General features: G+C 46.3%; 1 protein-coding gene across 4 annotated transcripts in view; it reads left to right on the top strand.

Moving 5' to 3' along the window:
* The window catches only part of Tecpr2 (tectonin beta-propeller repeat containing 2), a 90297-nt gene that overhangs the window by 24680 nt on the left and 37728 nt on the right, over nucleotides 1–27889 (top strand). For all 4 annotated transcript variants that reach the window (XM_005068331.4, XM_013112190.3, XM_040742449.1 and 1 more), the window contains exons 5-10: nucleotides 9116–9273; nucleotides 15551–15863; nucleotides 18743–18875; nucleotides 21235–21564; nucleotides 23425–24425; nucleotides 27038–27221. In XM_005068331.4, the coding sequence (XP_005068388.1) occupies nucleotides 9116–9273; nucleotides 15551–15863; nucleotides 18743–18875; nucleotides 21235–21564; nucleotides 23425–24425; nucleotides 27038–27221 (2119 nt within the window). The remainder of the gene's footprint in view (nucleotides 1–9115; nucleotides 9274–15550; nucleotides 15864–18742; nucleotides 18876–21234; nucleotides 21565–23424; nucleotides 24426–27037; nucleotides 27222–27889) is intronic.

The raw sequence follows: 27889 nt of genomic DNA, 5'->3' as shown, positions 1-27889 counted from the left end.
TCTCTCCAACCCCTAAAATGTTTTTGTAACATTTATTTTGTATGTGGGGCATGGGGCCTTCCATAATCTCTACAGTGTTTGTGTGGAGTCAGAGGACAACTTGCAGGAGTCGGATCTCCTTCCACCATGTGGGTCCTAGGGATCAAATGCAGGTCATCCGGCTAGACAGCAAAGCACTTGGACCTACTGAGCCATCTTGGCAGCCTGTCAGTATGCTCTTATTTCCAGGGTTCAGTCTGGGGCACAAGCATGGACCTAGCAGACTCGTGTCAAATAGGCTCTGCTCCAAAGCTCATGGCTTTATGATGCCTCCGTTGGGCTTTGCCATGTGCTTGATGGACTAAACATTTCCCCTTCATTCCCTTTGTTAAATCCTAAGAACTTACTGGGGTTTATTTATTTGTTTATTGTTTTGTTTTGAGAAAGCCGCTATGCCTAGCAGAACTTACTATTTTATTAGCCCTCTAGTCTAAGACTGGACTATTGCTAATACTCCCTAGCTGTATTTCCTAAACTTTCTGGCCTCAGAACCTTTTATGCTCTTAGAAAGATGACCCAAAAAGTTTTTGTTTGTAGGGAGTATATCTATAAAATATACCACATTAGAAATTTAACTCAGAACTGGAGAGGTAGCTCAATGGGTGAAGTCACCTGCTGCCAATCCTGATGACCTGAGTGTGATTCCCTGGGCCCACAAGACAGAAAGGAATTGATTGACCCCTTTAAGTTATCATTTTTCATTCATACATGTCCTGTGGCATGGGCATGCAGCTCCCCAAGAAAATATAATAATAAGGAAAGTAATTAAAACTGACTGAGTACTTTGGAGCCAAAAGCAAATGGATTTCTCTGAGTTGAGGCCAACCTTGTCTGCATACTAAGTTCTTCATAGTGAGGGCTAGCCAGGACTACATAGTGACACCCTGTCTCAAAACAAACAAACAAAATCAAAGAACAATACAACAACCTGGCAAATTTAAAAAACATTTATTGCCATTATTATCATATACAGAGTAGAACTCCTAATCTGGGCCTTGCTTATGGTAGCCAGGCACTCACCATTGTGCTGTGTTTCCAGCCCTTAGTTGTATAAACCCACTGCAAGTTAACATAAAACAACATAATTTTGTGAAAATAGCACAATATCAAAAGAAAAAAAGAGAGAAATGTGGCATTACTTTCTACTAGTGCACATCTCTTCCACATCTAGCTCAGTAGAAGACAGCTGGCTTCTGTTCTCAGTTTGCTGTGATACCATTTTGTGTGGAGTCTATAAAGAGCACCCAGCCTCACATAGGCCAGTTTTGGAAATGTTGGGAGTGTTTGCATGACCTTTTCATATTACTGTGGATGTTCTGTTTTACTTATACTTCCACCCTGAAAACCAGTCATTTCCTGCAAGGCTGCAGTTAAAAATTACAGCCGAGTGGTGGAGGTGCACACCTTTAATCCCAGCACTCTGGAGGCAGAGGCAGGCGATTTCTATGAGTTCGAAGCCAGCCTGTTCTGTAGAGTGAGTACCAGGACAGTCAGGGCAACACAAACTTGTTTCGAAAAAATCAAAACAAACAAAAAAATTACATGGAGGTTTCTTTCCTTTCCCTCTTTCTCTCCCTCCCTTCATACCTCCCTCCCTCCCTCTCTCATGTGTCTGACCTAATGAGTATAATTAGGGTTGCTTACTTGAACATGAATGTTGAAGGTTATTTATAAGAGAATGGGCCACTTACTAGTGGCTACACCACTGAAGAAAATCTCTCTCACCCCAAGCAACCTCTGATTGCCAGTAATTCCTTATTGGCGGGTAGGGTCTTGTGAGCCCCTCCCCTGTCCATTTTGGATGGTTGATGAGCCCAATCTTACACTGGTCTTGTGTAGATAGTTATATCTACTATGAGCTCATGACCACAGACCATATTATGTAGTATGAATAATAAAACCCAGAGACAGATATTTGTGTTTAAGCTAAAGATCAGAAAAGCAAACAGCCAGCCGCCACTAGCTCCTACCTCCACCTCAGACTGAAAGGGCTGATCCTGTTTCCATGACTCCTCAGACTACTTCTACAGTCTGAATACTCGTGAGACCCTGAGCTCCTGGCTTATATACCTCTCTAGTGCTGGAACTAAAGGCATCACCACCGCCGCCCAGCCTCTAGACTAACCAGTGTGACTGCTGGGATTGAAGGTGTGAGCCACCACTGCCTGGCCTCTATGGCTGTGGCTAGCTTTGCGTTCTGATCTTCAGGCAAGCTTTATTAGGTTATAAACAAGATATCACCACAATATCATGCCCAGAAGATATCATTCCACAACACTCTTCCCTGTCTTGAGGCTCTTATATCCTTTCTGACCCCCTCTTCTGGGATGGTCCTCGTGCTTAAAGGGGATAATATAGATGTCCCATTTAGGGCTTAGCATTCCATAGTCATGTATTCTCAGCACTTTGACCAGTTCTGAATTCTACTCACTGCAAAAAGAAGCTTCTCTGACTAACACTGAGAGAAGTACTAATCTAAGGGCATAAACACAGATACTTAGAAGGTAGTTTGAGGGGTACAACATGTCCATTTAGCAAAACAGTAATAGTAGCTTCCCTGCTTGTACCTAGACCTTTCCAGCTATGGGCCTTTGTAATAACACGCATGAACTCCCTCCTGTGGCCTGGGCCGTATACCCAAGCAGAGACTGGTTGCTGTTACATAGTGGCATACTTTGCCTGACAGGAAGGTAGTGTAGCACACAGGGCTCAAAACTGGGTAGGACTGGTGATGATTTTTCCTCTAGAAACCTGCACCCCTTGCTGGCACTCTGAAAACTAGGTGGCAAAGAGTAAGCCCCCAGCTCAGTCTTGTGTGATTTCTCTGTGCCCTGCGACCTAAGCATGTAGTGTCTTCAGCGATGGGGTTTTAGCATCCAGTTTTAGCTGGAGAGATGCTGTTTTAGTCAGTGTTCTATTGCTCTGAAGAGACGCCATGATCAGACAACTCCTATAAAAGAAAGCATTTAATTATGGTGGGAAGCAGACAGGCATGGCACTGGAGTAGTAACTGATGGTTTTATATCCTGATCTGCAGGCAGTGGGAAGAGAGAGGGAGAAAGACTGAGCTTGACATGGGTTTTTGGAACCTCAAAGCCCACTCCCAGGAACACATTTCCTCCAAGGCCAAACCAATATGAGCCTATTGGGGCCATTCTTCAAACCACTGCAGATATCTTAGAGAGTAAGAGTACTGGCTGCTCTACCCAAGGAGCTAGTTCTACTCCCAGAACTCACAGTGGCCATTCACAACTGTCAGTAACCCAATCCTTGGAGAAAGAGCACCCTCTATGATGTCTGGGAATGGGACACCCAAGTGGTGCATAGACATGCATGCTGGAAAAAGACTAACACACATAAAATAAAAAGAAATCTTTCAAAAGTAATGACAGTAGCATGCGTTGTTCCTAAGGCTTCTGAGGACGGCTTCACAGACATCTAGAAAGGCGGCGTGACCCGGGGGCTTCAGGGGCTGCTTTGTCACATGGGGTTTTCTTTTTTCTTTTTCTTTCTTTTTTTGTTTTTCATTTTGTTTTTCAAGACAGGGTTTCTCTGTAGCCCTGACTGTCCTAGAACTCACTTTGTAGACCAGGCTGGCCTCGAACTCTCACAAAAATCCACCTGCCTCCCAAGTGCTGGGATTAAAGGTGTGCACCCCCACTGCCTGGCACGTGGGGTTTCCTGTAAACACTGATTGCAGTGTGGAGTCTGAAACCCACCTGTTAGTTCATCTTACACTTGGAGTGGGTCTTTTACCCTTGCATGATCTTCAGGACCATGTGCCAGTCACTCAGACCAGGAGTCTAGGAGGGGGCTCATCCTCCAGAAGGTGACACATGTGTCACATAGTATCAGGAGGCTGGGGCTGGACAGATGACTCAGCAGTTGAGGGCAGCACTGGGTGCTCTTCCAGAGGACCTGGGTTCAGTTTCTAGCAGTCACATGGGGGCTCACAGCTGTCTACCTCTAGTTCTGTGTAATCTGACAGCTTCTTCTGGCCTCTGGGGCACCAGACATATACTTGGTGCATAGGCATTCATGCAGACAAAATACCCATAAGTAAATAAATATTTTTTAAAAAGAAAGAAAAGTGCTATTATTAATATCTCTATCATGCTGGTCACAAAATTCATCAGCTTTTGGAATCTTGTCTAAATTTATATAGATACAAGTTTTCACCTTCACTTAAAAGTTACAAATACTAAAACAACAGGCTCTCTTTATTTACAGAGTAATGTCTGCCAATTACAGTGTTTGAAGTGCAAATGGTGTGTGAAAACAGCATCTGATTTGAATTACACTCCTACCATGGCACAGATTTTTTTTCCAAGACACGGTTTCTCTGTGTTGCCCTGGCTGTCCTGGAACTCACTCTGTAGGCCAGGCTGGCCTCAAACTCAGAGTTGTACTAACCTCTGCCTCCTGAGTGCTTAGACTAAAGGCATGTACCACCACCAGCACCGGCACCAGCATCACCAGCACCAGCATTAGCATCACCAGCACCAGCATTAGCATCACCATCATTAGCACCACCAGCACCAGCATTAGCATCACCAGCATTAGCATCACCAGCATTAGCATCACCAGCACCAGCATTAGCATCACCATCATTAGCACCACCAGCACCAGCATTAGCATCACCAGCATTAGTATCACCAGCATTAGTATCACCAGCATTAGCATCACCAGCATCAGCATCACCAGCATCAGCATCACCAGCATCAGCATCACCAGCATTAGCATCAGTATCACCAGCATCAGCATCACCAGCATTAGCATCACCAGCACCAGCATTAGCATCACCAGCATTAGCATCACCAGCACCAGCATTAGCATCACCAGCACCAGCATTAGCACCACCAGCACCAGCATCAGCATCACCAGCATTAGCATCACCAGCACCAGCATTAGCATCACCAGCATCAGCATCACCAGCATCAGCAGCACCAGCATTAGCATCACCAGCATTAGCATCACCAGCATCAGCATCACCAGCATTAGCATCAGCATCACCAGCATCAGCATCACCAGCATCAGCATCACCAGCATCAGCAGCACCAGCATTAGCATCACCAGCATTAGCATCACCAGCATTAGCATCACCAGCATTAGCATCACCAGCACCAGCATTAGCATCACCAGCACCAGCATTAGCATCACCAGCACCAGCATTAGCACCACCAGCACCAGCATCACCAGCACCAGCATTAGCATCACCAGCATCAGCATCACCAGCATTAGCATCAGCATCACCAGCATCAGCATCACCAGCATTAGCATCACCAGCATTAGCATCACCAGCACCAGCATTAGCATCACCAGCATTAGCATCACCAGCATTAGCATCACCAGCATCAGCATCACCAGCATTAGCATCAGCATCACCAGCATTAGCATCACCAGCACCAGCATTAGCATCACCAGCATCAGCATCACCAGCATTAGCATCACCAGCATTAGCAGCACCAGCATTAGCAGCACCAGCACCAGCATCAGCATCACCAGCATTAGCATCACCAGCATTAGCAGCACCAGCATTAGCAGCACCAGCACCAGCATTAGCATCACCAGCATTAGCATCACCAGCATTAGCAGCACCAGCATTAGCAGCACCAGCACAGATTCTTTCCCTTGAGGCCCAGTGTGCTTCACTCTGCAGAAGGTCTGTGTGTGACACCCCATTTGTCCCATCAGTGCAAAACTGCCATGTCTTACAAGGAGACAGGGAAAATTTCCTTTTTTTTTTTTTTTTTTTTTTTTTTGCATCAAGGTGTTCTCATATTTTTAGTGTGTGTGGTGGGGGAATGGTGACTTTTGCAGAGTTTGGTGCCGTGGTCATGGTTCATGGGGTCCAAGTGGTTCTGTACACAGTGGCTCCTGTGCTTCTGGTGAAAGATGTAGAGGATGCTGTGTTGGGCGTGACACATCCATTTAGCAAAACAGCAGCAGTGATGGGACGGGCATGCAGATGGAGAGACGGAGTTAATCTCAAAGATGTCGGGAAGAAAAGCCACCAATCCAAATTATCATAGCCAAATTAATTCAAGTAAGTGTGTTTAATGTGTACATGGGCTGTTTCCCCCTAGAGGTGGAATTCAGGAGACCAGCATTGAACTTGGGCAAGATAAGGGTTTTATAGCACCCAGGTTAGGGGGTTTCCAAATGGGGGATTTGTCAGGCAAATAGGCAGATTTATGGGAGCAGCATAACAACCTTTAGAAACAAAGGCACAGATGCCATTTCCTGGAACAGGCAGTATAGAAGCATTTGTAGTTAAGGTTACAGGGGAGGCACAGCCAATCCTTGAGAAACAGATTTAATCATAAACATGAATATAGTTTATCTTTTCTATAAGATGCTTCTGAAGCCTAAGCTGGAGGCAGGCTGGTTTGTCAATGGCCCAGAGCACAGCCTGCTTTACCAAAAGACCCAGGTTCAGTTCCCAGCACTCGTGTGACAGCTCATAGCCATCTGTAACTCCAGTTCCAGGGGACTGGATGCCCTCATCTGACCTCCATGGCTACCAGGTACATATATGGTATACAGACATACATCAGACAAAACACCCTTATACATAAACTAAAATTTTAAAACCATTTATGATAAAGGGCATTAACAGCATCTCAGTATTCTATGAAAATGGTTTTGGCCTGACATATCCTATGAGAGATTCTTAGTCTTAGGGAGCTGGGGGCATGTGAACCCCACCTAGAACTGCTGCTCTGTGGGAACATCTCTTGTCAAGGTTATCAAGGGTTTATTCAGACCCTGCTTGTTCTGGTGCGTCTATGGAGTCACAGCTCCTATCATCCACTCCTGTCCCCGCGAGTACACAGCTGAAGAAGCAAAGGTCACTCAAGCCTCACTATTCAAGGAAATAAAGCTGGGGGTAAGGTCCAGAAACACCTTGGAAGGTTATTTCTTCGCAGGGCGTTGGTGACACACGCCTTTAATCCCAACACTTGGGAGGCAGAGGCAGGCAGAGTTCAAGACCAGCCTGGTCTACAAGAGCTAGTTCCAGGACAGCTTCCAAAGCCACAGAGAAAAAAAATAAAGGTTACTTCTTTTTATTTTTTTTTTTCGGTTTTACAAACAGGGTTTCTCTGTATTGTTTTGGAGGCTGTCGGTCCAGCCCGGCCTCGAACTCACAGAGATCGGCCTGCCTCTGCCTCCCGAGTGCTGGGATTAAAGGCGTGTGCCACCACCGCCCGGCTAGGTTATTTCTTTTTAAAGATTTAATTTTATTTCATGTTTATTTCTGTTTTGCCTGCATGTGTGTCTGTGCATCACTTGTGTGTAGCGCCCCAGCAGGCCAGAAGAAGGCATCACATCCTTTGGAGTGAACTGGAACTGGGTTAGAGGTGGTGTGAGTCTCCCTATGGGTCTTGGGAACCAAACCCAGGTCCAAGGGAAGAGCAGCCCATGCTCTTTACTGCTGAGCCATCTCTCAGCCCCTGAAAAAGATTTGGGGGGGAAAAAGACCTGGAGAATACAGTATAATGTAATCCTGTCATAGGCTAAGTTAAAAGCTAGAAAGTTACATTCTGACTAACTCACACAAAGGGGGAATCTGACTTCAGACTTCTCAGTATTGGGAGAGAATGGAAATTTCACCATCTCGATTGTTCTATAGTTGGATAACTAAAGATATATCAAAACTGAAGTAAGAAACCAAAAAATGGTGGATTTAATGTGTATAAATTTTATCAGTGGGTCATAGACACACAGAGGGGTAGTGATTTGGCATTATTCTTTTGTTTGCTTTTTGTTTTGAGACAGTCTCTCTATGCAGCAGCCCAGGCTGTCCTGGAGCTTGATATGTTGACTAGGCTAATCTTGACCTTAGAGATGTGCCTGCCTCTGCCTCCGGAGTGCTGGAAAGGCCTGAGCCACTCACTGTGTCCAGCCCTTGCAGCACTATTCTTACCGGTGGTCAAACTGTTGCTCATCTTCCCCTCTCATCTCTGAGAGCAGATGGCTGATGGAACCAAGACAAGGCCCCTGAGGTGAAGAGTGACAGCAAGAAGCAGGTTTTTTGAGACTGGGTATTGATATATAGCTCAGGCTGGCTTTGAACTCACAGCAGAGCCTATCTCAGCCTCCTGAGTGCTGGGATTAGAAGCATGTACCACCATACCTGAATTAAAGTCAGATACATGAATGAGTTTTGTATTAACAATAAAATGCCTTTAGGAAATGACTGTCTATAAAATGCTGTTAATCATGTATTTAATGAAGTGTGTGTGTGTGTGTGTGTGTGTGTGTGTGTGTGTGTGTGTGTGTAAGGAGGGGTGTGGAGAATTCAAGCCCATGTCAGGGTCAGAGGACAATCTTCAGGAATCAGCTCTCTGCCTCAATAACGGGCTCCTAGGATTGCACTGGAGTCTTCAAGGCTAGTGTGATGAGCTCATTTTATGTGCTGAGCCATCCCATCAGCTCTTTCTAACATGTTTCCTGTGACCCTTCCGGTTGGGAAGGATATAATGCCTACAAGATTGCTTCAGGCTCCTTGTGGAGAGACCATGAGAGCAGATCACTGTTACAGTGATTTCATTAGCAGTCATGCTCTCTTATATTCGATACGATACTTCATATACATGGTATGGCATATTTTTATGGATTCTTTTGAACTAGTTACTAGAACATTATTAGAGAAATATGTAGGGTTTTGGTGTTTCTTTCCAACCTTGGTATAGTATGAGCTAGATGATAGAGTTTCTGTCTCATATCAGATAGATGTTAATTATTTATTGTTTTCTTGTTGGTAAGGAATTTTCCAAATGTCATTGCAGTACGTTAACAATGAATCTGGAGAGTATTAAAGTATACTTTTGTTGTTGTTTTATTGAAACAGGGTCTCATGTAGCCAGTTGACCTCAGACTCACTGTATGGCCAAGAATGACCTTGAACTCTTGGTCTTCTTGCCTCTGTCTCGCTAGTGCTGAGATTGTAGGTGTAGACACCATGCCTGGCACCACGGAGTGCTTTTGAGTTCTGTACAGTTAGCAGAAGCGTGCTTAGGCCTGCGAAGGAAGCTGGCAGTTGTGACCCACCGTTGTCCTGTATCTCTCGCAGGGCATCTGCAATTCACACCTTGTGCTGGAGGAGCCGTCATCCATTGTGCAGCTGGACTACAGCCAGAAAGTGCTGCTCGTGTCCACCTTGCAGAGAAGCCTGCTCTTTCACACGGAGGAGAAGGCTGTCAAGCAGATCGGATCCCAGCCAAGGAAAAGGTAAGCTGCAGGCATATTCACATGGCTCTCAGTACTGGCCCTTAAGTTCTAGGTTCCCTGATAGCCAGATGTGAGACCACAGCCACACCAGCTGGGGTTCCTGGTAGTCTGTGCCTGCCAATGCAGTATGGAATCTGATGGGAACAGGAAGTCTTCTAGTTGAAGAGATTCTGGGGCTTGGGAGCATAGCCACGGCAAGCCAGGGTTGGTCTGAGGGGCCTAGGAGACAGTGTTGTTGTCCACTCCAGGTAGGGTTTCTCTCTAGAGTCCTCTCTTTTGCCCCTGGCCGCCAGTGTGCCGCACACTGGCATGCTGTAGCCACATGAGACTACCCAGTCTCCTGTAGCCCAGCAGATGTGAGCCTCTCCTATCATGGAGATCATAAGGCCGACCCAGTTCTTACTCATGGTCTTGCCAACAGCTGTGGAGTGCAGTGCAAAATGCTGTACACACGCCTTTAATCCCAGCACTTGGAGGAAAGAGACAGGCAGATCTCTGAGTATGAGGCCAGCCTGGTCTGCAGAGTGAGTTCCAGGAGAGTCAGGGCTACACAAGAGAAACCCTGTTTCAAAACAAATAAACAAACCAAAAACAACCAAACAACCAAACAAAAAGAAATTTAAGCAGGCTCCCACTCAGCCTGGCGTCAGAGAAGGGTTTCTACAGATGTGAGGACTACGTGCTGGGTAGGAGAGACTAAGAAGGGGTGGGTTCTGGACTAAAAGAGTCTGCTATCCTTTGATAGTCTGCTGGAGGAAAGACAATAAAGAGAAGACTCAAGACCTAGGGCTCCCCACAAAAGGAACATATGCACCCTGCACATTACTGTCCTCCTGAAAGAAAAAGAAAGAGCTTATAGCCCTCAGTAGCCACTCTGTGTGGAGGGGGAGGGGAGGGAGGCAGAACAGTGGAGGACCTTACCTGAGAAGGAGGGCCAGGAGCCAAGTGGGTGTTGGGAGCTTGCTGCTAAGTAGTTTTTGAAGTTAGAGGCGCCTATCTGGGTGCTCCTTTCAGTAAAGGGATATTGTTGCCTGCCTAGGTTTGGGAAAGGATGGCAGTGGGTTAGGGAATGTTGCAAGGATTTGAGACAGCCTGGGGAATAAGGAGACTTACAGGCATTGGGAAGGATTCCCTGGGGCTGGCGGTGCCGTTGGTGACAGCGTGTGTTGGGGGGTGAGGTCAGGCAGTCTGGTGCACTCATTATCTGTCCTGTGCCTGTGCTCTACAGCAACACTAGGTTTATTCTCTTCTCGGCCTGGCAGCCTTCCTGCCGGAAGATTGTCTCATACCCATTCTTTGACTCCTTAACTTGTGCTTGGCAACTTTCTGTGCCTGTCCTGAGTGGTATGGTAGGTTCTTTGACAGCCTTTACTAAAAGTACACTATATGCTAAGGACTGGCCCAGCATGCAGAAACAGAGGAATGTGTCCTCCTCCTCAGGGAAATGATGATTCTATAGAACCTTTGAGTATAAGCAAGATAAAGGCACGAGTTTTAAGCTTGTGTCTTAGGGCTTACCTTTCTGCCATGTGCTGCCTTGGGTGGTGACTACAAGCATGAGGTTATGCCTGTCCATGAGCTTCATTCAGCAAGTGTTTGGGAATGGCTGCTTCACGGACTGGTTCTTTCCAGCTAAATACCTTCTGTCTGCTCCCCCCAGAGCCCCCTGAACACACAAACATCCTCAAAGCCAGCTCTCCCTGGAACCTCTCTTCAAGATACCCACTTTTCCAGCCGGGCGTTGGTGGGGCACACCTTTAATCCCAGCACTCTGGAAGTAGAGACAGGCGGATCTCTGTGAGTTTGAGGCCAACCTGGTCTACAAAGTGAGTTCCAGGATGGCCTCCAAACAATACAGAGAAACCCTGTCTCGAAAAACCAAAAAAAAAAAAAAAAAAAAAAAAAGAAAGAAAGAAAGAAAAAAGATAACCCACTTTTCCTTCTATACAAATGCCGCACTCTGGGGTGAGCCCTGGTGAAAAGCTCATCTTCATCTTTGACATATACACACAACCTCTAGGATAAGTTTTATAGAAGGTTTCAGTTCACTGAGTACATGTCAAAACACATGCTCTGGTTACATACAGCCAACAAAACAAAAGTGACCAGAGAGTTAAGAGGTCCCCATAATTGGAAAGAAAACAGACTTTAAAATTGAATCCCCAAACATATCATTGGACAGGTAGGATGAAGAGACTCAAATTCCTTTTGGGCTTTTTTTGTTTAGGGGGCCTCACCAGAACAAACCCACTAAAGGCAAGAATAGTCCTATTACATAGTTGTCTATGAAAACTCTGTGGACTCAAAACAGTTGATTACTCTAACTATCTTTGTTCCAAAGCTGAATCTGACATATGATATCCTCCCTGGATCCTCTCCAGAGGGATTTAATTGCTAAGCTTCCAGTGGGGCCTAGTGGGACTGCAGAGGCGCTCCCCCACCTCGGGTAACTTTCTCCCTAGGGGTGATGGGAGTGGAAAGAGATGGGCTGTGAGCGGATGGGACAAGGTAGCTTCCCAGGCAGGAGACAGAGACTGTCACAGGGTTAATTCTGAGCTGTGCTGCAGCTTCTCCTTCAGTCTGCACTGTCCCCAGGTATGGACAGCATGCTTCCTACAGATTAGCTCACGAGATCTCAAAAGGCTAGTAACTGCACACTCAGTCCAGTAAGTGCCCTTCCACCGTCTAGATCCTACAGATTAGCTCACGAGATCTCAAAAGGCTAGTAACTGCACACTCAGTCCAGTAAGTGCCCTTCCACCGTCTAGATCCTACAGATTAGCTCACGAGATCTCAAAAGGCTAGTAACTGCACACTCAGTCCAGTAAGTGCCCTTCCACCGTCTAGATCCTACAGATTAGCTCACGAGATCTCAAAAGGCTAGTAACTGCACACTCAGTCCAGTAAATGCCCTTCCACCATCTAGATCCTACAGATTAGCTCACGAGATCTCAAAAGGCTAGTAACTGCACACTCAGTCCAGTAAGTGCCCTTCCACCGTCTAGATCCTACAGATTAGCACACGAGATCTCAAAAGGCTAGTAACTGCACACTTAGTCCAGTAAGTGCCCTTCCACCATCTATATCCAAGAAAGGAACTGCTTAGAAAAAGACTCAGCAAGGCTTAGAGTTGAGCTGAAACTCTTCAGTTTGAACTCTGCTAGAAATCTGAGCATCGACAAAGATATAAAACAGTAAGAACTCCTGAGAACTCCAACTGTGGAGCCGGGCTGCGGTGGGGGTCTCATGAGGACACTGCTATAAGCATATTGACGATAAAACTGAATGCAGCAAGTTTATGTTTATGGCACATGGCACTATTATGGAAAATAGCTTCAGAAGGCTAGGCATAATAGCACATGCCTTTAATCCCAGCAGGGGCAGGCTCGGTCTACATAGTAAGTTACAGGCCATTCAGGGTTGCATAGTGAAACTGTGTCTCAGAAAACCAAACAAACAAAAAATAATTGAAGGAAAAGGCTGAGGTGTGGTACAGTGGTCAAGGATTTACCTAGCACGTGTGAATCTTGGGTTCCATTCTGAGTTCTGTGCCCCCCCCAAAAAATAATAATCCAAATACCACACTGGTAGCGCAGTGGCAGAGAACTTGCTGAGCATGGATGAGGTCCTGAGTTCGCTCTCCAGCCATAAGGGAAAGAAAAAGAAAAGGAACAAAATATCTTTGGTGGGTTCAGTGGTACACACCTGTAATCCCTGTAAGCTCTTGGGAAGCAATACAAGATCAGAAATTCAAGGTCATCCTGGGCTATCATCATACACTACTGGCAAGTTCCATGCTAGCATTGGCTTCATGAGACCATGTCTCAAAACCAACAAATTAACAACAGCAACAATCCAATAACTTTTACTGTTAAGATTTTATTTAGAGCCAGGCACAATAATGCATACCTTTAATCCCAGCACTTGGGAGGCAGTGATGGGCAGATCTCTGCGAGTTCCAGACAGCCAGGGCTGTTACACAGAGAAACTGTGTCTAGGAAAAAAAAGAAAGAAAGAAAAAAGATTTTATTTAGTTATTTTTAATTAGATGTGTGTGGTTGTCAATTTGAGTACAGGTATCTGAGGAGGCCAAAAGAGAGCGCTGTTCCCCTGGTTATAGGCTGTAAGCTGCCTTGATGTGGGTGCTAGGAATCAGACTCAGGTCTACTGTAAGAGCAGCAAGTGCTCTTAACCACTGAAATATCTCTCTAGCCCCAGAATACTTTATTTCTGAAAAAATACTTCATGTATAGCTGAGTCGTAGAGTGCTTGCCCACCACGTTCAAGGCTTGTGGTTCAATTCCCAGTACCATAAAAACTAAGACAAATATTAGATCCATAGATCCCCAAATTCATGCATATTCTAATATCCCAAGGAAACATTTTGTAGCAATATATATACATTTAAACAATGTAAAGTCTGGTGTAGCGATTCTAGAATCTAAGAATGATACAGTAGAGTTTTGAGTTTGAGGTCACTTTGCACTATATAATAAGGTCTTATTTTAGAAAGGGTAGTTTTAAAAATCGAATAAATTGTGGAAAAATATACAGCAGTCAAAATGAATAAGCACTATAGCTTCCTTTTTTAAATCAAAGATAAGTCTTAGAGACAATGTTAAGTATAAAAGACAAGGAACTTAAAACTGTCAAGAATTGGGCGCGTCTGTGTGCACTGGGTGTGTTTAGCTGGAGTGTGCCTCGGTCGACAGTTCAGAGCACACTGCTGTTCTAAGGACTGGGTTCCTTTTCCCTCCTCCAGGGGACGACTCACCCCACCTCTAACTCTAGTTCCAGGGGATCCTGTGCCGTCTTCTGGCCTCCACTGGCACTTGCTCTCACGTGCGCCCCCACCGCCTGGCATCTTTATCTCTTTAAAAAATTTATTGCAGAGTGTGATGATGCACACCTTTAATCCAGTACCTGGGAGGCAGAGGCAGTCGGGTCCCTGAGTTCAAAGCCAGTCTGGTCCACAGATAAAGTTCCAGGACAGCTAGGGCTGATGAACAGAGAAACCTGTCTCAAAAAACAAACAAACAAACAAAACAAAAAAATATTTTATGTGTGTGAGTGTCTGAGTGCTTAGTACCTGAGAAGGTCAAAGCATCAGATCCCCTGGAACTAGAGTTACAGCTGATTGTGCCACCATGTGGGTGCTGGGAACCAAATCTAGGTCATCTACAAGAGCAACAGTGCGCTTTATCACTGGGCCATCTCTCCACTCCTGCATGTGCTCTTTCGTGTGTGTTGGGCATTTCATTTTTATAAGAAAATAATTCCAAGCATGAGAATGGAAGAGAAACTGGTATACTTGATGGGTTTGGAGAAATTTTGAAAGAGATATAGATGAACTACTCTATATGTAAAGTTTTTCGTTCAAGAAGCTAGGGAATGACCACAGACTTTAGAAGGAGCAGCATTGCACAGCAGAGTCAGCAGGGACAGCCCTGCTTTTGTCACTTTTTGTTTGGTAACAGAAGTTACAATGGCTGCCTCATGGAGTCACAGCAAGGATTAGAGGAAGGATGGATGTAAGAGTGGGGCACATGCCACCTATGGGTACCACTGATGACCCTCAGAACCTAGGATGTAAGTGTGGGCACATGCCACCTATGGGTACCACTGATGACCCTCAGAACCTAGGATGTAAGTGTGGGGCACATGCCACCTATGGGTACCGCTGATGACCCTCAGAACCTAGGATGTAAGCGTGGGCACATGCCACCTATGGGTACCGCTGATGACCCTCAGAACCTAGGATGTAAGCGTGGGCACATGCCACCTATGGGTACCGCTGATGACCCTCAGAACCTAGGATGTAAGTGTGGGGCACATGCCACCTATGGGTACCGCTGATGACCCTCAGAACCTAGGATGTAAGCGTGGGCACATGCCACCTATGGGTACCGCTGATGACCCTCAGAACCTAGGATGTAAGTGTGGGGCACATGCCACCTATGGGTACCGCTGATGACCTTCAGAACCTAGGATGTAAGCGTGGGCACATGCCACCTATGGGTACCGCTGATGACCCTCAGAACCTAGGATGCATGCTCCAGGTGCTGTGAAGCCATGGTGGGGCCTGGTTGGTACAAGGATGCCACTGTGGCTTAGTGACCAGTAAACAGTGGACAGGGCAAGAAAAGCAGTGATATAGTCAGTAGATTCTTAGAGTTGATGTTAGGAGTTGACAATTACATCACTTCAAGTCAGTCCATGCTTGTTTTGTTTTTGTTTTTGTTTTTTCTTTCTTTCATTTTTTTTCTTCCAATTTTAGTACTGGGAAATTTGGTGCTTGTTTTATACCAGGACTGTGTAAGCAAAGTGATCTAACCCTATATGCAGCCCGGCCTGGGCTCCGGCTGTGGAAGGCTGATGTCCATGGGACCGTTCAAGCCACGTTTATCCTCAAGGATGTCTTTGCCGGAGGAGTCACACCTTTTGAGCTCTACCCTCGTCTGGAGCCCTCTGACGGGGGAAGCTGCAGTGCTCCTGAGAAACACCTGGGGCTCGTGTCATGCTTCTTCCGAGACGGCTGGGTGCTGAGCTGGAATGAGTACAGTATCTATCTTCTGGATACCGTCAACCAGGTGTGTGGGGAACTGCACCTGTCTTTGGGGTCGCAGGGCAAGAGGAGCGTGCAGGTCCACAGGTGTTCAGCCACTGGGAAAGGAAAGGAGCAGCGTGAACTCTGGGGCTTCCTTTTTCCTTTTTCCTTTTCACTTAAGACAATCGAGGAAACCAAATGGAGTTCAGTAGTTTTTGTAGATTTGAAAAGTAATTTACAAGAAACCCTGTCTTAGAAAAACAAAAAAGAAAGAAAGAAAAAATAAAAATAATTTGCTTTTTGACACTCATGGTCGTACTCTACCAAGAAATTAGATGTTTTTTGGGGTCTCTAAAGCCCCAAATTAAACTTGTTCGTTATAACCTTTCTGGGTCATTTAAAAAAATCATATCTATTTGTGTGTGCTGTGTGTGCGTGCGCACATGTGTCTACTTGCCTGCACCTGCATGTCCTGGCACCTATGTGGAGGTCAGAGGACAATGTGCCGGCTTGTCTCTCTCCTTCCACATGGGTCTCAGGGATTGAACTCAGGTCATCTGGTTTGATGGTAAGTACCTTTTCCTCTGCTACCAAGCCTCTTAGCAACCCACCCTGCCTTCCTTTCCATTCCTTTCTGTGCATACATGCTTGTCTGTGTTCATGCATCCTGTATACGTTTCTCTCACATTTTCCATGCATGCATGTATGTATGTGTTCATGAATCCTGTATACGTTTCTCTCACATTTTCTATACATTTTCTGTGCATGCATGTATGTATGTGTTCATGTATTGTGTATACATTTTTCTCACATTTTCTATACATTTCCTGTGCATGCATGTATGTATGTGTTCATGCGTGAATGTATACATTTTTCTCGTGATTTAACCCAGGGTGTTTGAGCATGTCAAGCACATGCTCCGTCTCTTAGCCACACCCTCACTTCTAGGCTTCGTGCTTTGGTTTCGTCTGTCATTCACGAATGCCAGTCAGTGCTCTACCACTGAGCTATATCACCAGCCGTTTTCTTTTTTTTTTTTACTTTTTATTTCATGATAGGGAGTCACTAAGATGCGCAGGCTGGTCTTGAACCCTTTCTGTAGCTCAGGTAGGCCTTAAACTTTTGATTGCGTTGCCTCAGCCTGCCAAGATTACTCCTGTGCCACCATGTGTTTCTAGGCCATGTGTTTCTGACTAGCACATTACTATAGTCTCATCCAGTGATGACTCAAACATGGCAGAAACAGTAACTCTGAGGACTGACTGACTGTCAGGCTTCCTGGGTGCCAGCCCAGGAGCAGGTTCCCCCCGCCAATGTGCTCTTCCCCTATTGCTGTTTTGGTTTGTTTGTTTCTTCTTTTACTGTGCTTTCTATCCAAAGATAGCCATATTATTTTGCCTTTTCCCTTTCTTTTTAGAAACTTACTGGTATATCTTGGCAGTTTCCCAGGATCATTAACTCACGGTAGAAAACAAGTTCTGCCTGGATCAGGGTGATAGCAGGTTACTTGCAGAATCTGGTTTAAGCAAAACCATTTGCTTTCAGTCACTTCGTGTCCTAAGAGCAGAGCTTCTGGCCTGCCCCACTCCTACTCCGCCTCCAGAATCCAGGCCAGGCTCTCTTCTCCCTCTTCTCCCACATGAGCTCTGAGGGCCTGTGGTGCTGCATCTCTAGAGAGAGCACCCGCAGACACGCAGACTCACCTGCCCCCACTGACACCTTCCTAGTTACCAGCTGTGCTTGGGGACTCTTGGTGCAGAGGTAACTTGGCCCTGTGAGTCTCTGATCTGCCTCAACTTGACTCTCTTATCTGTACAGTGGGGCACCATGGTTCTGGATTAAGGGGCTACCTTCTAACCCTTCACTTGTTTATTTGCTTTCTCCCTATGGTGACTTGATTTTTCTCCTGGGCTCCTGTTAAACTTCTTAATTATTGGCTGTAAGACACGTTGCAATTATGCATCAGCCCTTTTCATCTGAGCATGTCCCCTGTGCCTCTCAGCCGGGTGTAATTAACCTCACTTCACAACAGGACAGTGGAGACAGTGTGTCTGTGAACAGACACTGCCTCCGCCACCAGAGTCTGCGCCTCTCTGAAGCAACATGATTGGCAGCTTTGGGAACCTGCTGTCGTGTTTCCAGCTTTCTGTCAAGACTGCCTAAAACTTAGCAGAGAACCTAGGCCCAGTGTCTCCTGCAGTGAAGTCCCCTCTCATGCATACTGTCAGTTGGAAAGCAAGAGCTGGTTTGGACTTGTGTGAACTCAGAATAATCCTATGTGGTACCATCTGCTTTTAGCCAGGGACCCTTTTCTTCCTCTTCATTCCCTCAGAAGGCTTGGGCTGCAAGGCTCCCAGCCTCCCACAGGACAGCACACAGTAGAGGCACTTGTGGGCTGCTGCCCAGGAGAAACGCATGGTATAGAAGTTTGTAGTACATGCTGTCAACCACTGGGGAGTCTTAGTCATCCCTCAAGATGACAGTGCTCAGGCAGCCCTTCCTGAGACTGAGCCTTCCCAGTGAACAGGAGAGGAAGCCAACGGGAGGAAAGCCTATGCTGTGTGCATCAGCCACAAGGCACAGGCTGGGCTTTGGCCTGGCACTCACTGGGATGACAGACAGGTCAGAATGACCAGTCCTCCTGCCCTGATGAGAAGGGTGAGAGCTCTCGGTCCAGGAAGAGCATGGATGAGAGGTGGGAGCGGCTGTGCACCCCCTGGCCCCATCATGGCACTGCAGTGCTAAGTTACATGACTTAGGTCCCATGTATCAAATACTACTCACCTATGGGTTGAATTGCTTTTAAGAGTTTTCCAGGAACTGCCATAACAAAGTCGAACAATTACAATGATTTGAATTGTCACACTTACTTGTTTATGTTTCTGTTATACTGCCTGATTTCATGTTTGTTTATTTTGACAGGCCACCGTTGCTGGTTTGGAAGGATTGGGTGATATTGTGTCTGTTACCTGCACAGAAAATGAGATATTTTTCCTGAAGGGAGACAGGAACATTATAAGGATTTCAAGCAGGCCTGAGGGACTGGCATCCATAGGTTTGTATTCATTGCCAAGTGTGCTGTGTGTACTGAGTCTTACGCTTGTGAGAAATCAATGCAGCTTAGACTAGCTGTGCGCCTCTCATCCCAGCACGCAGGGTGCTGAAGCACATGAGGACAGCCTGGTCTACGGAGCGAGGTCCAGGACAGCCAGGGCTAACCAGAGAAACCCTGAAATGAAAAACAAACCAAAACCAAATAACAAAAGAAAGCTCGGGGTTTGCTTAGACATGGGGGTATTTGGAGGCGTAGGGTCCTGAAAGTGTGCAGAGTGCTTGTCATGGAAGTGACCTGCTTTAGGATGCACATTGGACAGTCTCACGGTGGTGGAGCTGCCTGTAAATGTGAAGAGCGGTGGTGGAGTGAGTGGGAAGGAGAAATCAGACACAGGCGCCCTGTCTGAGACACCGTGTGGAGTTAATGTCTCGGAGACAAGATTTGTGTAATTTTAAAACAATGCAACTTGTAATCTGGTATGTATCTCTTGCCCTAAACACAGACTGACCTTTGGGATTGATATTTTCCCCTGTGTTTTAGTTTTTAATTTTATAGTTCATGCAAACTATAGTGTTTTGTTTGTTTTGATTTGTTTTTAGCTTTTTAGACAGGATCTCTAGCCTCGCTTGGCCCCTAAGTTGCATTTCTTCTGCCTTAGCCTCCAAAGTGCTAGGGTTACAGGTATTTGCTACAGGACCAGGGTCTAGCCTCATACATGCTGAGTACAGACTTGTTAACTACTCCTAGTGAGTAGGGTTTTTTGTTTTTTGTTGTTGTTGTTGGTGGTGGTGGTGGTGGTGGTGGTGGTGGTGGTGGTGGTGGTGTGTGTGTGTGTGTGTGTGTGTGTGTGTGTGTGTGTGTGTGTGTGTGTGTGTGTGTGTGTGTGTGTTTTGAGACAGGGTTTCTCAGTAGCTATGGAGCCAGTCCTGGAACTCTGTAGACCAAGCTGGCCTTTAACTCACAGAGACTCACCTGTCCCTGCCCACCAAGAGCTGGGATTAAAGACGTGAGCCACCACTGCCTGGCAGTGAGCAAAAGTTTTAGCTGCTTCCATCCAACTTGGTGTGACTGAACTTGCTTTTGGTGGTGACCCATTGTGCCAGCCTCTCCTTATTATCACCACTTGTCTCTTCAAAGAGTAGAGAACAATTGGAATGAATATTATAAACCAGAATTCTTATAGCAAGTGCATAAGGTTTATGACCTGGAGACCCCTAAAACAAGATAAGCAGGGTAAGTGTGTCTAGCAGAAAAGAGCAGTGACTCAGGCTGGCACCGCTGTCCAGGATAACTTTGTCTACAGGGATGACTGTTTCAAATGTGCGCTGTCAGGGAGTCACCAGCTGCCTGTGGTTTGAGGTACTTCAAGTGGTGAGTGAAACTAATAACTTGAATTTTAAATTTTGTTAAATTTTAATTAACTTGAATTTTAGCAGTTACAGGTTGGTCGTGGTTCCACATAACACAGTTCAGCTCTAGTCCTGGCACTCCCATTAATTTGTGTTGTCCTTAGCAAGTCACTTCAGAACACAGGTCAGCCACTCTCCTGCCCTAGTGAACAACCCTTCAACCCTTAGGAAAACGTTTGCACCCCAAAGGTAACAGTTCATGTGTCTTCTTAACCTCTGCTACATGCACCTAGTGCAGAACATGGTGCCCAGCAGATACGTGGAAAGAAAGGGCGGCTACACTGGTCAGAGTGCATAGCACCTTCTTGTTGTGGGTGCTAACCTTGGAGGCCCTGGCTGGAGACCTCAGCAATGCTATGTTGAAGGAAGGGAGGTCTGCTGCAGTGGGACACTTAGTGGCTCTTCATCACAGGGACCCGTGCCCTGCTCTGGACATTCACCCTGATCTCTGCTTGCATGGACACTGGCCTCCTATGTCCTTCTCTGTGGTGACCCCATTCTAGTGGACAAGTCACTTCTTTTCCTTGAATTTCATATGATCTGATTATAGGACACATGCATTTTTAATGTGTCTTAGATAATGTTAAGGTGGACTGAAGGCATAGAATAAATAGAGAATTTAACTTAACTTTCTTGATACAGAAAGATTTACTAATCTGTAAAATTGAAATGAGAAGAGCTTTATATTTAGTGATGTTCTGTTACTGGTGGTGTTTACAAAAGACAACTGCAGTGAGTTATTTTACTGGTTTTAGTATATGAGCTTCCTGGAGCACAAAGGCCCCTTGCCAACTTGTGTGTAGTCCTTTGAGTCTCTCTAGGTTTGGAGATTTTGGAGTTGCTCAGTTTTTAGTAGGAGAGTCTTGGTCTTCCTGTGACCACTAGCAGACTGAGCAATGTACACGGATGTCTCTGAAAGAACCATAGTAAACTAAACTCTTCTTTCTCAGCAAGAGATGGTCTGCAGACAAGATGTTCAGAGCAGGTCCATGGGCAGCATCTGGAGAAGTCACCGGGGGCCACTGTTTGTGAGACAAGGCTTCGAGGCTTTTCGGTGGCCAGTTCTGTGGCCAGTGAGCAACGGAGCAGGAGCAGTTCCCTCAACTCTACTGACAGTGGCTCTGGGCTGCTGTTGCCGGGACTTCAGGCTGCCCCTGAGCTGGACCAGGGGGGTCAGTCATCCTCACAGAGATTCAGTGTCATCAGCTCGGAAGACTTTGACCAGGAGCTGATTGTGAAACCCATCAAAGTGAAGAAGAGGAGGAGGAAGAGAAAGACAGGTACTGTCTGTGGGCAAGCGCACACTGACTCACGTGGCACCTAGGGCAGAACCTTTGGGGATGTGCACATCCACCAGGAAGGGACACGGCTGCTCACAAAAGGGGTAATTGCTGCTCTTGGCCGGACAGCGAACGTCACACACTGAGAGCAGTCCTCCCCACAAAGTAATGGCGCACAGGTGCACACATAAGCTCTGTAGGACCTGCGTTGGTAGGGCTTTTATCCATGTGGTCAGGTGTAACATGTAGTTTTCCCCACCAGTCGCCTGGGCCCTGCCAAGCTGTCTGAACCCCCAAATAACACACAGGACACTATACTAATTATGAAGCTGTTGGCCGTTTGTTATTGTTTCTCATTGGCTAACTTAATTATTGACCCATAATCACCAATATATATTTTTATAAGGACTCATCTTTCTGAGAACGCAGACTTGTGTCCCCTCTTCCCAGGAATCACATGACAACGGCTCCTTCACTACATTTCCCAGAATCCTCCTAGACTCCTAGTCCCACCTATCTTGCTTCCTTATTGGCCAACAGTGCTTTATTGGCATATACACAGGACTGTCACATCAGTCAGGCCCTGATCAAAAGGTCTGGATTTTGTTTTTATAATATTTAATATAAGATATTGACTTGTCCACTGTCTTAGGGTTTCTATTGCTGTGAAGAGACACCATGACCATGGCAACTCTTATAAAGAAACATTTAATTGGGGTGCCTTGCTTACAGTTTCAGATGTTCGGTCCATTATCATCATGGGGGAGCATGATGTGTGCAGGCAGACGTGGTGCTGGAGAAGTTGCTGAAAGTCCTACGTCTTGCAGGCAACAGGAATTGGACTGAGCCTCTGGGCAATATCTTAAGCATAGGAAACCTAAAAGCTCGCCCCCTCCATGACACACTTCCCCCAACAAAGCCTCACCTTCTAATAGTGCCACTCCCTGTGAGATTAATGGAGCCAATTACATTCAAACTACCACACCCATATATACCAGAGACCCTACAAACATGTGGGTCAGTCATGGAAACGGGTTTATGCTGGTATAAAACACACCTTACATTTTGTTTTGATGTGTTACCAAATATGGGATTTAACATAGACATTTTTTTTTTTGAGGTAGATTTCTCTATGTAGCCCTGGCTGTCCCAGAACTTACTATGTAGACCAGGCTGACCTTGAACTCTCAGAGGTCTTGCTGCCTCTGACTCCCAAGTGCTGGGATCAAAGGTGTGTGTTCCCATGACTGGTCACACAGAACTTGTTGAGCTCTTCACTTCTTGGTGCCTATTGACTCGTCTAGCTAAGGTTGCTGTGTTATTAAAGGAAAGCATTATTGAAGTCTTATACATTTTGACAATTTAAAAAATGGCCTATGATCCATGGTATTTTATTCCTATTCCACTTTCTTAGCATTAATGAGGTTTCCGGGCCTTCCTGACATGAGATCATGTCTACTTTTTTAAATTAAAAAAAATTTTTTTGAGACAGGGTTTCAGGTGGCCTCTCCTGGAACTTACTCTGTAGTCCAGACTGGCCTCGAACTCAGAGATTCTCCTGCTTCTGCCTCCCAAATGCTGGGATTACTGCCCTGTTTCCTCTTCTTTTTATGGGGGTGTGAGAACAGAGTCTCGGTGAACAGCTGAGGCTACCCTGGATCTTACTATGTATTTCAGGCTAGCCTCAAACTCCTGAGCTCTCAATCTCTACCTTCCAAGTTCTGGGACTATAGAGATTAATTTATGTCCTACTAACTATCCTTCATTTAAAATATTTTTTTCTTGAACCAAATGTTTTTTCATACTCTGGTTTTCCAAGTGGAGTCATACCTTACTTTGAATGTTCTCATTTTACATTAGAAAGTGGAACCAGGAGCATCTGCCACAGTTCCCTCGAGTCAACCCCCTGCTCTGAGTTCCCTGGTGACAGCCCCCAGTCTTTGAACACGGAGCTCTTGTCTATGACCTCAAGCGCTCTGGCCAGTAGTGTGGATCAGTGGAGCCCAGGGTCTCCAGAGCGGGAGAGCGACCCCAGTGCTGAGGTGAATGGGATCGTGCAGGAAGACAACGGCTCGGAAACATTCAGTGTCCTGGAGGTGCCCGAGTCTGCCCCTGACCCCCTGGATGAAGAAAATGGCACTGGAAAGGAAGCTTCCCAGTGTAACCACACACAGGACATGGACCTGCTCAATGGAGTGTTGGATTTACCCTTTCAGCCAGGGGAGGATGGAGGTGGTGACATCATCCCAGAACTTGAAGAGGAGTCTGCTCCTGCTGCTGATGCTGTAGTACTTCCACAGTTATGCCTGCAGAAACAGGACAGCTCTGCCAAGGTGCAGGAGGTGCACCCCAGCGAGTTCAGTGACCCCCAGGGCACCTTTTCTGAAGCCCCTCCTCTGGACTCACTCACGGTACCTTCCAGCCTCAGCTGGCCCCCAGGTGCTGAGCAGTGGCTGCCTGGGATTGGGGTTTATGAAGTCAACACTGAGGAGACCAGACCAGAACCGGACATCCAGAACCATGTGGAGGTCCCTAACCACCTGAGCTCAAATCCTTGGCATATGGTCACCAATGATGACACAGGTCAGAAAGAAATACCCAGTTCTGAAGGTGACATAGGAAATGTGGAAGAACAGGTGACTCCTCTTGTGTCTGCCTTGGTGGCCAGAACCCATGAGGACTGGCTGGAGCAGCCTTTCCAGGATCAGGCAGTGACATCCAGTGACGAGGAAGACATTTATGCCCATGGGCTTCCGTCTTCATCCTCAGAGACGAGTGTGGCAGAGCTTGGAGCTGGCCACTCTCTGCAGGCCCTGAGCCAGCCAGGGACTGATGATGCCGCCCTGCTCAAGACAGATCAGGTCTGTGTGCTGCTAAGGCGCAGCTGCTGTTTCCCTTTAAGGGGTGCCCTTGCTCGTTTATTTTCCTTCTTGTGGAAACCCTACCCCTGCAAAATCTGCAGCTTTGAAGCCTGGGTTTGGAGCAGTGTCCTGTGAGGGCCCTGAATAACTGCAGTACTTCTGGCCAACGAAAGTGGCGACTTGCAAGGCCAGCCCACTTTGGGCACTTAAGGTGCCTGGGGCCATTGGAACACCACTGGGCAGAGGACTGTTTGCTCTGAGCACACGTGAGGGGGGTGGTTCCCACCATTCTCCACAGTCCGCTGACTGCTAGGAACATCAATATGAATCGGGGCCTTTCCAGAAACACTGTTTCCTCAGCGTCCACACAGTGCCCCCAGGACACACGTTGCAGAATGAAACCCAAAGTGCCAGTGTAATTCACTGTTCTTAGGACTTTTATATTAAAAATGATTCTTTTAAAACAGGGTCTCTCTACATAGCCCCTGCTGTCCTGGGACTCACTATACAGACCAGGCTGGCCTTGAACTCAGAGGTCTACTTGCCTCTGCCTCCTGAGCACTTGGGTTAAGTGTTGCACCACCATGCCCAGCCTAAAAATGATTTTTTTTAAAGTACCGATGTTCTTCAGCAAGTAAGTCTTAGCAAATATATTTGGCTTCAGAACTAACCCTGCATCACCACATTCCCTAGTAATTAGTGCAAGGCTACCTCTGCATCTTCAGAGCCAAGAGCACAGGATGTTTATCAGTTCTTGCCATGTGCAGGTCTGTGCTGAGCGTGTCACACATTTAAGTCACTTTTTTTCTTTTTGTTTTTTTGAGACAGCATTTCTCTGTGTAACAGCCCTGGCTGTCCTGAAACTCACTCTGTAGACCAGACTGGCCTCAAACTCGTAGAAATTTCCCGCTTCTTTCTGCCTCCCAATTTCTGGGGTTAAAGGTGTGCGCCACCACTGCCAAGCTTAAGTCACTTCTTTAAGAACAAAACAAACTAGGACAGAGGTGCAGTTTCCTCATTTTATGGAGGAAGAAATTGAAAGTAAGAGAAGTAAAGTGGTGTATGTACCAGGTCACTTTGTAAGTGACGTTCAGAGTGGCCCAGGATTCTCTCCCATTCTCTGTGCTGTATCTCAAAAGTGAATGTCCCCATCCAGGATCTCCATTCATGTTTTCAGTGCACTGCTTCCTAAGTGCGCTTAACTGACAGTGTGCATGTTCATGCTGAGGAGTTGAGTGCCAGCGACAGCTAGCTGTGGGCCCCATGGCTCTGGGAAGCCAGGCACATGTGCAGAACATCAGTTGAATGGGACTTGGGTAAGGGTGTTGAGTCAAGTGCAGAGCCGTGGGAAGCCACAGCAGGGTGATCGCCTGACATAGACATTGGCTGGCAGCTCATAACTGTTGGTGGATGTTAGGACTAGTTAGGAACTTAGGAAAGCCCTCACCTGTGGGGGTGAGCCTGGATCTCTGATGTCACCTACCAAGATTTGCCACACCTGGTCTCGCTCCAACTAGCAGAAAAAGCCAGACATGTTGGTTGTTGCTCTGTTTTGGAGAACACGGTCTAGGAGAAAGAAGTTTGCTGTGGTGAGCAGAGCCAGGTGGGGTTAGGTAGCCACCATTCTCTCCCATACACCAGCTTCCATACCAAGTGTTTGTGCAACTCTATCTAATGAGTGTATGACCTCTATTTAGCTTTGACTTTTGAACAAATCCTAGCCACATGGGACCAGCATGCCAGGTCAGTGGGTAAAGGCTAATGCCTGACGACCGAGCTCCATGCTTAGGACCCATATGATGGCGTTCCGGAGAGAACCAACTCTCACAAATTGTCTTCTGACTGCCACACGTGTGTACACACACATAGTTACGTTAAATAAATGTAATGCAAATGAAAAAAATATAGCGACAAAGCCTTAGCGTACAAAAGTCAGTGTCTCATCCACCCATACAATATGCCAGGTGTCCAAAGGTTAGAACAGTGCTTGAACAACTAATGCAGACAGTGGTAGCGCTGTTCCCATAGTTGCATCTGTCATAAGTCTACAACAAGTTGATTTTCATACGTGTATCGATGAACATGCCTCCTTGTGTAAAGTAAGGTATGCATGGAATAAAGCCAGATCTCTTATGCTGTGATGTCATGCTCTACCAGCATGGGTAGCCTGAATCCTGCGTGGAGCAGGCGTACCAGGAGAGCTATAAGCACAGCCCAACATGAAATTGTAAGCTTTACTTAAGCTGCTAGGTTTTCTTTTGCAGACTTTATTTTCAGAAGGTGGCATGGTTTCTGGGTGTGGACTTACTGGATGGCAGCATCTTCTTGTTCTGTCAAATGGTTGGATACAGCCTTAAGCATTGCGTAGGAAAGGCGCTAGGCCACGGGAAAGGGTTATCCAGGGTTATCCAGGGATGGTAGGGGTCTTCCATGAGCCCCACAGCTCCTGTTCCAGAATGTTTCTGAGACTGGATCCAAGGAGAGCGGGGGTAGGCAAGGCTTCTCAGAGACCCTTTAAAGCACTTCAACAGTCTTCCCACTGTTCTTGTTGGTAACAATGTGATGAAGCTGGGTCTCTTGCCACAGAACTCACTGGCCTCTGTCCTTGTTAGTTTGCAGAGAGCTGGATGGGCTACTCGGGTCCTGGCTATGGCATTCTCAGCTTGGCGGTCTCGGAAAAGTTCATCTGGTGCCTGGACTACAAAGGTGGCCTGTTCTGCAGTGCCCTGCCTGGTGCAGGGCTTCGCTGGCAGAGGTTTGAAGACGGTGTCCAGCAGGTGGCAGTCTCTCCCTCAGGTTCGCCTCCCCACTTCCATTTCCCGACCCCCCACCCTGCTCCCAGCTCCTAGGGCAGCTCTCCTCTGGCAACAGCATAGAGTCATCAGATTGACCTTCTGGCCAGCTTAGGCGGGCTCTGAAAAGATCATGAACGCTTCCTTTGACACCCATTAGGATAATGGGTGTTCAGCATACTTGCTTGAATTTTTGGTTTTTTATTTTATTAATTGCAGTGATAACATAGCACATGAACATATTTTTGTAAGCTATACAAATAATTTGAATTTTGAGGGTTTTTTAAGTCATGTTGGCACAGTAAATCCTCATAAAAATGGCATGTATTTCTGTTTGTCAGTATTGCTATAACGCAACTGAACTAGTGAAGACAGGCCTGTGGATATGTGCTGGGTGTGTTCCAGTCATCCGGTTTCCTTCTCAAAAGTTTTTTGTTTTTTCTGACTGCAATAAGAAAAACCCTCAGATTTTCATGCCATCCTTTAACATTTTAGTGAACCCCAGGAGACTTTTAAAAATATGGTTCTGCTAGGCTGAAATAATTCTCTTATCTACCTAGACTTATTTGCTTGTTTGTTAGGGAGTTTTGTTGGTTTTGTTTTTAGACATGACCTTGCTGTGCAGCCCAGGCAGGCCTTGAATTCCCTGTGGACTTCTGGCTAGCCTCAAAC

Source organism: Mesocricetus auratus, unplaced genomic scaffold (genome assembly GCF_017639785.1).
Source record: "Mesocricetus auratus isolate SY011 unplaced genomic scaffold, BCM_Maur_2.0 Super-Scaffold_15014, whole genome shotgun sequence".
In the NCBI taxonomy this organism is placed as follows: Eukaryota; Metazoa; Chordata; class Mammalia; order Rodentia; family Cricetidae; genus Mesocricetus; species Mesocricetus auratus.
The sequence above is the reverse complement of the archived record's forward strand: the minus strand, read 5'-3'. Positions and strand labels throughout refer to the sequence as shown.